This window comes from Lycorma delicatula, chromosome 11 (assembly GCF_047948215.1).
Source record: "Lycorma delicatula isolate Av1 chromosome 11, ASM4794821v1, whole genome shotgun sequence".
NCBI classification, from domain to species: Eukaryota; Metazoa; Arthropoda; class Insecta; order Hemiptera; family Fulgoridae; genus Lycorma; species Lycorma delicatula.
The window spans coordinates 38,741,388-38,756,169 of NC_134465.1; the positions used below are offsets into that span (position 1 = coordinate 38,741,388).

General features: G+C 30.2%; 1 protein-coding gene across 4 annotated transcripts in view; it reads right to left on the reverse strand.

The window, feature by feature from the left end:
• The window catches only part of spd-2 (centrosome assembly protein spindle defective 2), a 133,805-nt gene that overhangs the window by 89,936 nt on the left and 29,087 nt on the right, over positions 1-14,782 (reverse strand). For all 4 annotated transcript variants that reach the window (XM_075378384.1, XM_075378382.1, XM_075378383.1 and 1 more), the window contains 3 exons: positions 10,571-10,774; positions 4,085-4,290; positions 1,820-2,077 (listed from right to left, as the gene is read on the reverse strand). In XM_075378384.1, the coding sequence (XP_075234499.1) occupies positions 1,820-2,077; positions 4,085-4,290; positions 10,571-10,774 (668 nt within the window). The remainder of the gene's footprint in view (positions 1-1,819; positions 2,078-4,084; positions 4,291-10,570; positions 10,775-14,782) is intronic.

Below are 14,782 nucleotides of genomic sequence, written 5' to 3' on the forward strand. Positions count from 1 at the left end.
GAAACGGATAAGAGTTGTCAAGCCTAACCTCAATTGTATCCGTAATCTCTTCGCGAGGTTTAACCCACTTGGACTTACAAGCTAGATCACCTTGACAGACATAGTTTAAGTGCCATAAACATAATAATTAAGGTGGTCAGAAACATGATAGTCATTTGAAAAATTGGTACAGCCATTTCCTAGAGTAACAAGTATTCTATTCCAGGTTATTAGGGAAACCAAACAATGAAACAAATTCTTGCTAACTTCCTCACCAAGGCAAATACACAATAGATATGAAAAGTTCCCAAACTAAATTTATGAAGTTGATATAAGTAGCAACATCTCTCAGGCAACCAAGGAACTAAGCAGTATGTCATCTGACAAGTGTGTACAAAATTTTATCACGTATCATCACTCCAGTCTCAAGTTATATTTGTCCACATACATTGTGTTCATCATGTGACCTTGTGCGGGCTCGCGACATGGAACAGAGAAGCATGATAATATTTTGTGTTCGACTTAAAAAATCTTTTGTTGAATCTTATTCTACAATACAGCAAGCATTCGGAGATGAAGCGCCTTCATCTCCGAATGCTTGCTTTCCACATGGTGGAAGCAATTTAAAGATGCTAGAAAGTCATTGGATGATGATGAACAAAGTGGGAGGCCGCCAATAACTGTTCACAACAAAAATGTGGTTAAGTTCATGCATTCTTGCTCGAACAACCTCATCCCTACCCTTCAGGCCATAGCAGAACAGCTAAACATCAGTAAAGACGCGATATATACAATTCTAACAGAAAAACTGAACCGCCAAAAGTGAACTCTTGTTTCGTTCACACTTGTTGACTGAAGAACAAAAACAGGGGCGTCTTTCTTGCACTCAAGACTTTGTTGAAACTGTCGATAGCAACCCAAATGTTTTGCAAATAATTGTAACTGGGGATGAAAACTAGTGCTTCATGTATGATCCACAAACAAAGCGTCAATCCGCTCCTTGGTTAAGTCCTGGTGCACAAAGACCGGTGAAAGTCAGGCAGCAAAAATTAAGGTGAAAACAATGTTTATTGTATTCTTTGACTCAAAGAGCCTGATTCATTATGAATTTGTCCCAACTGGTCAAACCTTGAATTCTAAATTCTATTTGGAAGTAATGAAACGCCTGATGCATTGCATTTGTCAAATCCGGCCTGAATACCAGGATCTAGGCAGTTGGAATCTCTTGCATGACAATGCCCTAGCACACATGGCAACAGTTTTAATATGAAATTATGCCACAAATCAGATCACCGTCTCATCCCACCCGCCCTATTCACCCAAAAATTTTCTGTCCCAAAATTTAAGTTAAAGATGAGAGACCAACACTCCAGCTTTTATGACATTCTGGCCATTCAAAGGACTTGCACTGAGTAACTGAAGGCGATCCCATAAAGTGGTTTTTCCAGAGCATTTGACAGGCTCTATCAGCACTGCAACAAGTGTATAACTAATGAAGGGTTCTATGAAGAGGGCTGATATGAATAAATTTGTTTATCTTTAAATCTGTATTTTTATTTAATTTAGTTCAGGAACTTTTCAGACATTGATCCATTTCAGAATGCCAAGCTCATTGAAACGTAGATATAATAATCAGGCTGCAAGTGATATCCTTAACTTTGTTCACCACAAGGCTTTATAATGAAAATCATTACTCTCAGAGAACATAACTCAGAGTAATGATCTCATAAATGAAAAATAAAATATCTCTTATCACTCATATCTAGATGGTACTGCAGCAAATTAAAACAAATTATTTTATGGACATGTAAAGAAAAACTGCATAATTTTTAATACTTACCAGCAGATAACATTTTATCAATAATAATCCTTGGATTAGTGTTTACAGACATATCACCCAATAATTCAGCAATATGTGTTATACTAGCAACACTACTCACAGATAATCTACTCGCAGATGTTTCACAGTTATTGCCCATTAAAATACAATTTTCATCGATTTTGTTATCAATAACGTAAGTAGATCTTTCATTATCAGCACTCATTAAATTATCTTTCAATGGAAATTCTTTGGTAGGTATCTCATCCAAAGTGTTATCTAAAAAAAAAAATAATGTATCATAAAAAAACTGTTTTTTAATACTTATGAAGACTTAAAAGTAAATTCATTAGTCGTTGCAAGTAAAGTAGAGGCCAACCCGATCAGATATAATAAACATCAGATAAAGTAGACATAATTTTATTCTTTATAAAACAAAGACTGATAAATCATTTTTTATGAACCAAAAGCCGACTGTTAATTTAAAAAAATTATTTTAGAGGTTTCATAAATATTTTAAAGTAAAAAAACACTAGCATAAAAAACTGAATATATGGGCTAGTAAATGGCTAAAAGGTTTGGAGGGAAAACATACATTATACATTTGTGTATATTAATTTTAAAAGGAGAAATACTTTATACATAGTCGTACCTTATACTTTATATGCAAGTACAATATTAACGCATATCTTAGTAGACTGTAATCATAATACTCTGAATTCCACAACATTAAAGATCTATTACACATTTTATCCTGAGACAAAATAATATTAATTTTACTGGAAATCCTTGATCTGTACACCTGCTGAGTTTGAACAATGTAGTCCTCCACTCGTGGTTGTAATTGGCAATTACAACTTGTAGATATGTCACCCACTAAATGTCTAAGTGAACTTTGGGTAGGAACTGTTTAACATTTTATCCTATCACTGTTCCATCAGCTAGGTAACTAAAACATAGATAAACTCATTTAAAAATGAATTACAGGAGTGATCATACAACAAAAAATATCTGAAGTGGTATTTATTTCTTAATAATAATAAACAACTTTTGAGTATTTGTCAGTTACATTAATGCCTCTTATAGATTTATTATTTTGTTCCTAAAGTACAGTTGTCACGCATAATACTATTCTCATGACATGACATTTGTAAAAATAAATAATACGCTTCATGTATTTGTTAAGATTTGAAACCACCTGTCATATTTATAAAAAGGCATTATAGTTTACTTGCATAAATCTTTTTCATTTAATAACAGTTTCCACAGACATAGAAATATTTTTTTTCTTTACATCACTATATACAGAACATAAAGTGGCCACTTATGTTTCTGATAATCATTAAACAGTATCACAATTATCTTTAAAAAATTGTTTATGAAAACAAGATGAGTAGTATCTTTATAACTGTTAGACTACATAACACACTCTGTTCTCAGTACATCTTACAACAACATCCAGCCTCTTTTAACTGTAAAACAATCAATTAACTAATAATAGTCTTCCATTTAAGCTCTCGTGAACAAATATACTGGTGTACAAGCTTTCAAAAATTAGCAGCAATACAGATCAGCTGTAAAATAACAAATGTGGTGGCTGGAGGATAAACCATGGTAATAAAGGAACAAGCTATTATTGTTCATACAAATTACAAAGCAGCAAGGACATAAAAATTAAGCAGGTTGATATAAAATACTATGGAAAAAAGTCACTACCTATGGAATAAACCCTCAACGGTTACTAATTTTAAAAGATTACAACTACTGTAATTTTGGGAACAACTGATACGAGGAAAGTAATCATCAGTGAACCAAGCTGAAGATAAGATCTAGATAAACCAAATGGCTTTATCGATAGACCATGATTAAATTTTAATTTTGTAAAATAAAACTGCAGAAAAGATAATCTTTATAAATGAATAAACATATTATCGATCAGTAAACATTCAACCTCTTCCAAATTCTACTTTTTTACTCACCTGACCTATTAAATGTTAAATTATGTAATAGTTTATTCTAAAACAAATATAAAAAATACGTAAAAACAATTTGCGAATAATTTAATACAAGACTAAATGTAAAGAAATTAAAAACAATGTCTGTTTTTATTACTTTGATTGCAGCTACGTTGAGTCTGATGTTACGTCATCGTACTCAATATGATAACTTAAGTTATAATTGCTCTTCACAACACATGTTACAATATTATTTTCTTGATAACCTACACGAGACCACTGACATATTAATAATCACATCTCCAAGCCATTTAAAAAATTAAATGCTTACCGTTATTTTGTTGAGTGCTCCCAATATACTTTAAAAGTGGGTAGCTTATACCAGAAGTTGAATATGAAGCTCTATGATTTGTTTTTGAATCTCTTCTTATCGGGCTAAAAATCTTAGATCCAAAATTTGGTCTTGAATCAGAATCTACATTACCATCCAACGTTCCTAAAGGACCACTGCCTTGACGAAGATAATTACTGGCACAACTAAAAAAATTAAAACACAATTATTCAACAAATAACAAAACTGCATACCCTATAGAACAAAAACATTTTTCATTTAAAATGAAAACTAATGACTACTTTCTACATAATGTTTCACAATTGTAACATGATGACACAATTTATTAATATGTGATCAAAAGCGCATCATTTCAACATTTTTCTTTTCTATTATTCAAATAACAAAGACCAAAAAATAAATTATACAATTAGGAAGTTCAGTAACGGCAGAATAATTAAACATTTCACTTCATAAAAGTTTTCAATTTTTTTTTATTAAAATATAACAAGCTTCAAAAGAAATGTTTAAAAAATGGTGTAACACTTAATTATCTCTTTTCAATGACATAACTGAATTGAATTAGTGATTTTCAGGGTACCCATTCTAAAGTTACAAAACACAGTATTTGTTTAAATTAATGCAAAACTGAATAATTTGTATATAATGTTGCATGTCTTCTTACAGAAACGAATTAATTACATATTTACACCTCACAATTAACAATTTCTTAATTGTGTATAGTTATTTTCACAGTTTTTAAGAATGAGTTGTATTAAACCATCAGTAAAGAAAGAGCAACATTATTTGCAGTCGCTCACATGTTTCCACAAGTTGGCCAGTCAGTGAATGCACATCAAAAGTTCAATCTTTCTGACAGAACATCTAACAGGTTAGTAGAAATTTAACAGTAGTAAGTAGTATACTTAGTAGTAGTGCCAAAATGTTTTACAGTAAAACAAAGTAAAAGATAAAAAAGGAAAATTTAGCATTAAACTATTTTAATGTTTTTTTTGTTTTCAACTTACAACAAAAAAAATTGTCAAAACTCAAAAATATGCCTATCCAGGATTTCTGATTTTACAATTCAGATTTTACAAAGCATGTAACCATACATCAAAAGGGTGTATTCAAAAACAGAAGAATGCTTTTTTCCAATCTTGTATTCCCCTTTTTTTATCCCTATATAATTAATCCTTTAATTAAGGATTGTTAATCAAAACAATTATTTACTTGTCCCAAAGAATTTCTATGCCAAATTTCAGCTTCTTAAATGGAAATGGGAGAATTAGTGAAAATCAGAGGATTTTTCTGTTTATATATGTAAAAACCATTCAATTCATCACCCATCTGAACAAGCATGCACACGCACGCACGTGTGTGCGTGCATGTGCATGCGTGTGTGTGTGTGGTATCTTTTAATCATACTCATACATAAAAATGAAAAGAGCATAGTGTATTTCATTTGGCTTAATTAATTTGATTTTTTAATTGGTTTTGATATTTTTGAACACAATATTTCAGCTCATAAGTCCAACTGATTAACATGCATACTTTGCAACTTTCAATGAATTGTCAAACCATTTGAAAAATCTTCCTACCAATTTATTTAAAATGCAATTAAATGATTTTCTTTAAGGAAAAATTACTTTGTCAATGAATTTTTAAATAAAACTAATTAAACGAACAAAAAGATACAATTTATCTGCGTCCAGGACATGTACTTAAATATATGATGAAAATAATTTTCAATAGCAGTTTCTGGGTTATGAATTATTTTATAGTAATTTTTTAAATCGGATGTATCTCCAAACATTATTTCATGTGTTTGTTTTTAAATAACTAATTTGGGCTTTAATTACATCTAATTTTATGTTATGATTTGTTTTTATATTTATAATTTATCTTACATTGTCATGATCTGTATAATGTATTATTACGTTCTGATCAGAATGAAGATTTATTTATTTATTTGGTTTACTTATTTATTTTTGCCTCTTAACAATTTTTTTTTCGATACAGTATAAAAATTCCAGCATCAAAGTGGAAAGTTTCATTCTTGCACAATGCAATAATATTATGGTTCTTTACCCTGAAAGCCGAAATACTGTTTGTGGAAAGCAATAAAAATTTTATTTTTCAATTGTTCATTTTATTTTTAATTAAAATTTATTTCAAAATACTTTTATATTTTTTATAAAGATAAATACCTAAATAAACTAATATGCTACCTGATATATTTGTATATACTAGGTACCTATTAGTATGTACCCAGTATATTAGTATAAAAATGTATTATAGTAATTTTATATTAGATTAATAAAAAGGCTGTACTACAATTAAATACAGTTATTTCAAATGTATTTTGCAACTATACATTATTACATTCATGAATTCTATAGTATGTAATTTTCCTCATTTCATTATCCCTTGAGCTGTGATTCCTTTTCATACTCGAAACATTAAAAAATTCAAATTCATTTGCAGCAATCTCTTATTGAATGTGGGATCATGCCCGTAATGCCGCATCCAATTCTTTCATTCTCTTCTTTCTTCACACTTTTTAGTCTGAGTATTATTCATTTTTCAGCCACTGTTAATTCCTTAGGGATCATTAATCAAAATATAATGTATGTTTTTAAAGTTTCCATTTTGAAATAAAGACAAAAAATTGAAAAGTATGAACTTTATTATTTAAGCACAATTACATTTATTTACCACTTTTCTACATTTATGCCTTCAACTGTAATAAATCTTTTCTAGCATTTCATGAACTGCTTCATTCCCTCTTCAAGAATTGCTGCCATCAGTAAACTTAAACTACGCATTAATGCCATCTTTCAATTCTTCATCATTGTCAAATCATTGTGAAGCAAGGTGCTGTTTAAGTTGAAAAAAAAGAAGACAATTTCTGGGAGCTAACTGGCTCACTGTATGAGTTGCTGTCTATGTCTGGGCATTGTTCATGCAAAAACAAAATCCTACAGGATAGCATGCCATGTCGTTTGTTTTTTTATAGCTCAAATAAGATTTTTTAATGTTTCACAGTATATATCTTCTTTCATAATAGAACTATGATCACTAAATTCGACAAGTGAGATGCCCTTTTTGTTCCAATAAAAAACACAGAGCCATAAGCTTCTTTACTAAATGTTCTTGTTTGAACTTCTTTGATCCAGGGAATGTTGAATGCTGGCATCACATTGACTCCTGCTTTGCCTCGAAGGAAATTCCGATTTTAACTCTGGTAACAATGTGATCAAACAATTCATCCATCAACTTTTGTAATTTTACAAAAATTCATGCAATGTAGTAAGTTTTCCCTGTGTGTTGTTTAATATCTTCAGCATCCAAATTGGCACACAATTTCTTATGGTTCAATTTGTCAGTCAAAACTTCATAAATAAAAAAAAAATTGATGTTTCCTGGCATTGTGAAATGCCAGAAAACATCAGAGACAATTGTGAAACGGTGAACAGTCCTCAAATTTTTTTCTTCAACTTTTTCAATCAAATCATTTGTTATCACCAACAGCCAGCCGTTATGTTCATCCACCTTTCTTGGAATGAATAGCACCACCATCTTACTTTGGCATCACTTCATAATATTCAGGCTGCAAACATTAAAAATTTTCCTGAGAATTTTAGCTAGAGATTTATTTACTGCATTGCTTATTGCTCCTTACTTCAAACTTAGCAGGATCACAAATTTTAGCACTCATAAATGGATGAATAACAACTAATAACAAATTGACTAATCTATTTTTTCTAACAGCTATATACTGATTGAAATAACTGAGCAACACACGGGCCATTTATTTCACATACATAGGGGCCACCATCACATACACGGGCCATCACATACATAGGCGGCAAATTCAAAGGAGACCTAACTTTAAAAACAGGCTTTATGCTTTTTGTTTCTAACACTTAGGGATCTATTTGAAATTTCAACTTCCTAGCTATCTGAGAAATGGAATAGCAATCAGCAATTCACCAAGGACTTTCTCCCTGCCCATACACAGGTTGTATCATGAAGTTCTCACGGGACTTTCATAACATATTCTACTCATGAAAATAATGAAAAAAGTTCATATAAACATATGTCCTAAAATGCTTAGTTTGCAAGTTATGGTGGTGGAAACGAAAGATCTCATTCAGATTTCAGCTACAACGTTAAATAAAGTTGTAGTGAAATTTTTAGACATTAAGTTGCAGAATTAGCAATTTCTTATGGTTTTTTATCTGAAAAATTGAATAAAATAGGTACCAGAACTGTATCTGCAGTATTTTTTGAGAAATTTTGGGTGAAAATCAATTAATAGAGGTAAAAAACATCATTTATGTTTGACATACAATAACTTGCATTTAAAACTTGTAGAAAATCTAATTCTGAATAAAATGGTTTTAAGATAAGTTGAATAAAATAAAAAAAAGTTAAAAAAATTAGTATTTTATTTAGAAACAATACATTAGACCAAAGTGCATTATATATTCCAGTTTATAATAAATTTTCAAAAATGAGCGTGCCATTTTCAGCACACTTCTTGACATGCCTCTATACTGCATTTGTTGCTCATTCTAGTTTTTCAGAGCTCTCCTTCAGTTGCTCAGCCGCATCCATAATGCGGATAATTAATTTCTCACAAGAATGTATTTTTGTTTTGTATACAATGTATTTTATACATCTCCAGATGCAAAAATCTAAAGGTGTTACATCAAGCGATCTTGGTGACCAGCAATGTGAACCTCCATTTCTCAGGGAAATGATGATTTAAATTGATGGAAATGGCACGAGAGAAGTGGGGAGGCGCACCATCATGTGCTAGAGAAACATCTTCAACCAGCTGCAGCAATTCTTCTTGAAGAAAGTGCAAGTAGACGTACGCATTTAAGCAGTCAGGTAATATGAACAGGTAATTGCGAAGAAGGCTGCACCATATACTGACACTAAACTGGTGTTGAAAATTCCCTTCCACCGTTTCATGGGGATTTACTTCTGCCCTGTATGTTAATTGTGTAAGTTGATGTCATCTTGAGTGAAATTTATCTCTTTGGTATTCAAAATATACCTGTAGAGTTGTCAATTTGTATTTCACCAGTTGCAGAACTCCAAGCAAAGCGAATCGTTTCCTGGGTGTAGATATTGTACTGGCTGTTTATGATAAAGATAAAACTTATTTTGTTTAAGTGTCCGCCAAACCATCATCAAATGCGATACTCCAATCCGCTTAGAAAGAGGTTGTGTAATGACGCTTGGACTGGGCTGAACTGCATATATAATAATTTCATCAGTAACAATGTCATAGTGGGCAGATTTGTTCGTAGCTGGTGCGAATACTAGGTAGTGAACCTGTTTCTCAAGAATTGAGAAAAGTTGCACTAATTGTTTTGGGATCTGGAATCCTGCAAGTCTGAAAACTTATTTCATATTCTACTGCAACCGTTGCAGCATTGCCATTACACACACCCAAAATGAATTTATAGAATTATCACTAAAATTCTTAGAAAACCTTCGCTAACGACAGCACAATTCACAGTACCTGATATATTGAATGTATCTTAGAGAATGATTTAAACACTAACAGAGTAATGCATATTGCTGACCAGCTGTTACTTTATTGCCAACGTAAATAATAATCAATAATAAAAATAATAATTTTTCAAAATTATTTTATTTCTGTCAATACTAAAAAAATTATTGTCAAGTAATTTTTATTGATTTTTATTTTACAATTTTGTTGTGTAATTTCCAGTTTTTTTTTTGTTTTTTTTTAACAGTAAATTCTGTTTACAAATTTTTCACATCACTAAAAAAGTATTTGATTTTTTTTTTACATTAAATAAGTACTTTTTAGAAAAATGTGGTAATGTACAGTTTTTAAATAAAATTAGAATTTTTCTAACTTCTCTTTGTTTTATTCAACTTACCTTAGCGCACTTTGTTCAGAATTAAATTCTCTACAAGTTTTGATTAAAAGTTTTATATGTTAATTACCCTTTTAACAAAGTTATTGGACGTCAAATATAAAAAAAACAAGGTTTTTTACCCAAATTTATTGGTTTTCACACCAGATCTCTCAAAAACTATTGCAGATAAGATTCTGGGAACTACTTTATTCAATTTTTTAGTTCAATAACCACAAGAAATCACTAATTCTGCTCCTTAATTTATGTCGCAAAAATTTCAGTATGACCTCATTTCAATGGTGTATTTAAAATTAAGAGTGATATCTTTTACTAGCTATAATCCACAAACGAAGCAGTTTAGGACATATGTTTACATTAACTTTTTCCATTACTGTCACAAGTAGAGTAGGTTATGAAAGTCTCAGGAAAACTTTGTGATACACTCTGTATATAGATTTTTTCTAAATTTCAACTTGTATTAAATAATTACCAAAAGTAAACATTAAAAACTACAAAAAAAGAATTAGACTATACATTCATGCATCTAGATTTTAATAAACAAACTCAGTTAACATACCTAAGCCGATCATCAGGATAAATGCCAGACAATGATTTGTCATAATTTACAACAGGTATTTCAGCTTTTTCTTTCATCCAAGCAACTTCATCTTTTAATAATCTAGAAGCAACATTTTCTCCCGAAGTAAATTCTTCACTTGTAATTGAACCTACACTGTACCTTTCACCATCAAACGGGTTTATTATTTTATTAAACGATTCCCTGCAATAAAACAAAAAAATTAAAACCAATATAATGAAAATTATATTTGTAATTGTTAACAACCTTCCTTGAATCATCCAAGGATTGCAATTGTTAAGAATATTTGAGGTAGTAAATAATTGTTGAATTATAAGTAAACTGTAATAATGTTTATTGAATTAAATGAATACATTATATTGTCCGATGATAGATATTGAAAGCATTTAGATAAATTACAAAATGCACACGTACAGAAGAGTCTTAAATTTGATTTGTATGTAAACACAGCATGACTGTAGTAATTAAAAATGCAATAAAAATTTGTTATAAACTAGTAAATTCACATGATACATATTAACTCAATGAGTGGAGAGACCCGACTAACCTAGTGACTGAAGAGGCCAGAACCCCCTACTGGTCAGTAGAGAAATTAACACTCTTTAATTGTTATCTCTTAACAAAGGTTTTAAAATTATGATTTTTAACTGTGATTTAACAGTAATACAAACAATGGATGACATCTTACCACTAAAAATGTACATCAATATATAATTAATATATTTTAAATTCTAATAACATAAACCACCTAATACAGACAACTGAGAAAAGACATTTCTTACCTAATTTTACATGATAGTACTTTCACAGGATCCTCCATCCTCAGTCATAAGTGGATTTATTTTATTAAGTTATACATTAAAATTAAAATATTAAAAATTAACAATACACTGCTTCATTAAAATAAAACCATGTACACAGTGTAATAGTTGTTACACTGCGATGAACATTACACCATGTGTATTAAATCATGCACATGCAATCTGCATATGTGTTATACATAAGGTAGGTTTAAGCCTCATGTGAGTTTGTGTAATGTGTATATGCATGTACATATATATAAAACAGCTATGAAAACATAATAAATTAACAACTATAATTTGCATTTGAACTGGATTAGGAAAATAATGCATTAAAGTTGTACTATTCAAATTAATATATATTTTTTTAATTTTGGTACAAAAAAAAGTTGTTCCATTTTTGCCATGCATTGTAAATTTAGAACAGTTCATTTTAAACAAAGGATTGAGATCAAGGTAAATATACCTTTCTATTTTGAGAATCCAGTTTGTTAGATTACTTATTAACCTGAATTATACAAGGGCTGTTCAGAAAGTAACTTACATTTTGATATACACAAAAAACAGCTATTGGAAAAAAGATCCATTAAAGCAATTTGAAAATACTCCTCAAACTCTTTTCTATGTAGTCACCAAATAAATTGAGATACCTGTCATGTACATGGATGAGATTTTGTATACCTTCATCAAAAAATTCTGCCACCTGGTTTTTCACCCACTTTTAGAACCCATGAAGTGCAAAACTTATGAAAACCCAAAGTTTTCATAACTTCATGTTAAAGGCTATGGGCAATTTTCATAAACTGAAATGAAAGTAATGTTATAGTAAAGCACCGATTAACACAAACCTTTTCATCTTTCGCTACCAGTTTGCCAGACAGAACACTAGGCCAACCACATGCTTTTTCATGGTGAACATTTGAACGACCATTTTTAAACATGATGAAACCACTGCTTCATTACACCTTCACACATTACCTTTCCCATAAGCATCAAACAGTTCTCAATAGTTTGTAGTTTTTCCCAAAAGAAATCTAATAACTGATCTCACTTCACAACCGGGAGGAGATTTTTCTATACCAGCACACATTTTAAACACTTGTAAAAAATCAACAAGACGCAACATAGTCTTTAATGTATCGCACCTCAATGCATACAGAGTCAGGCTAGCAACAACCACAATGATGAAGTTACTTCCCAGATAGCCCTCAAATATAAATTAAAGTAATAGTAAATCTCTATTTATACTATAGTCAGCAATTTTAGACAAAAATGTACACTGCCACTGACAACATCCTCTTTACACAATGTTTTAAAACATATGTACAGTAAACTATAAACAAAAATAAGCATTTTCCCTAAAACTGTATGATAGATAAAAATGTATTCTAGTAAAATCTACAGAAGTTTAATTTAAAATAAATAATTTATTGTTTCAATTTGGAGACAGTGTAAACAATTCAGAACCAGCATTCCCCGTGTCACCCACAGTTATACCTATTTCAGCACTGTTTTGTTCTCAGCCTGTATTTAGACATCATCTAAAAATAAAAATAAATTTTTATAACTCTTTTGAAAAAGTCTCTAAATTATATTTTAATTTTTAGAGCATTAATATTGTTTAAAAATTAAGTTAAAGAAATTCTTTGTTTCTCTGTAACTTTTGAACAAAATGACAATTTCAATATGCCTTTTTTTAAAACAAATTTTTATTCTCTAAAAAGTATTTCTAGCTATTTTATTATAACCGCAGGCATGTACTGCTTTGCAACTAAAAATAATTTATTTATTTTGCCAAAATATTAACTTGATACTATCTCCCATATCCCATTTCTTCTACTTCCATTTTTTTTTCTTCCAGGTTCCATTAAATTTTTATGCAATATTTTTTTATAATTGATGTTACCTATTAATATTTTATAAGTTTATATTGCATTTCTATCAGTAACCAACTTTCATAAATTTTTATATAATATGCCAGTCTAACTTTAATTTAAAGTGTGCCATAATAAGTTTATTTCAATACCACTGATATACAAAATAAAACTTTTTTAGTTTCTCTAAGAGCAGTAACTTTCACTGCACTGTTTGTCTGCGTAGATTACATATCTATAAATAGACTCTTTCTGTCACCCTCAGTTTAAAAAGAATAGTTAATAACTAATGTCGTGGGATATCATGTACCTAAATTAAAACTTCTTAGGTAGATGCTTTTGTTTTTTTGGTACACTTAAATTGAAGTCCAATAGTAATCAGCTAGCATATTAACATTACACTTGCCTCTGTAACGGTTCTCCATTACTGAAATATCTTGGTGAAAATGTTCAACATGTTCATCACTCCTCACTGCCCAAAGGTTTGGCAGGTAGAAATCCAGATGCGGGTGCAGGGGATAGACTTTTAGTGGCATTACATCCCATAACTCTAAGAATTTATCAGTTTATCTACAATATCCTGGTAATTTTGTGATTTATGAATACCCAGAAAATTTTCAACAAGACTCTTTAAACACTATGCATCTTTAAAAGCAGTTAGTTCTACATTGGTTAACATACAGTTAAACTTTTCTCTGACCGGTTCCCTCATTTGTAGGTCAACGGTTTCAGTAACTTTGGGAATTTCTACCTCATGAACAAGAATCAATAAGTGTCTTTCTTTATAGCTTTTACAAATTTTTTATTAATCCCAGTTTGATATGAAGGAGAAATAAAAATTTTTTTTTCTGGTTTAACTAGAGGCTCATGAATAAATAATATTCTTTTCCCCAGGAGTTTAATTCTCACATTTCTTCCTCTGGATTATCACATAATGCCTAGCTCAGCTGTCCATTCACAAATAAAACACCAATATTTTGTATACCGTAATTGTAATGCCTAAGAGCTATTACTTTTAAACCTCCACACATTCCAACTTTATTTACTTTTTCAATAACAGTTTTCATAACATTATATAATTTCCGACATATTAATTCCAAAATAGACTGGTACAGACACTGCTTTTAAACTACACTTTGAGCAATCAATGAAAAGGTGCCATTCCTAAAGTTTATGAACTCATCTGTTTATGGTCATATGTGATGTTTGTTTTATGACTCAAGTTACTGTTTCAGAGTTAGCAAACAGATTAATAGCATTAAAAATATATACTGAGTACATAAAGTCATCAGTACATGCATCATAAACGTAAAGTAAAGTACATCATGCATCATAAAATATATCAACAATTTTCAAAATTTAAATTTTTCAAAAAAATGGAGTGATGGAAAAATTTTGTTTTCAGATTCTTTGTTAGCATTTTACAAAACAAATTGGTTTCATGTATCACACGTTAAGACACAAAAGTTATGTTAATTAGTGTACTTTAATCTTCAATAAAGATTAATCTTTTGATT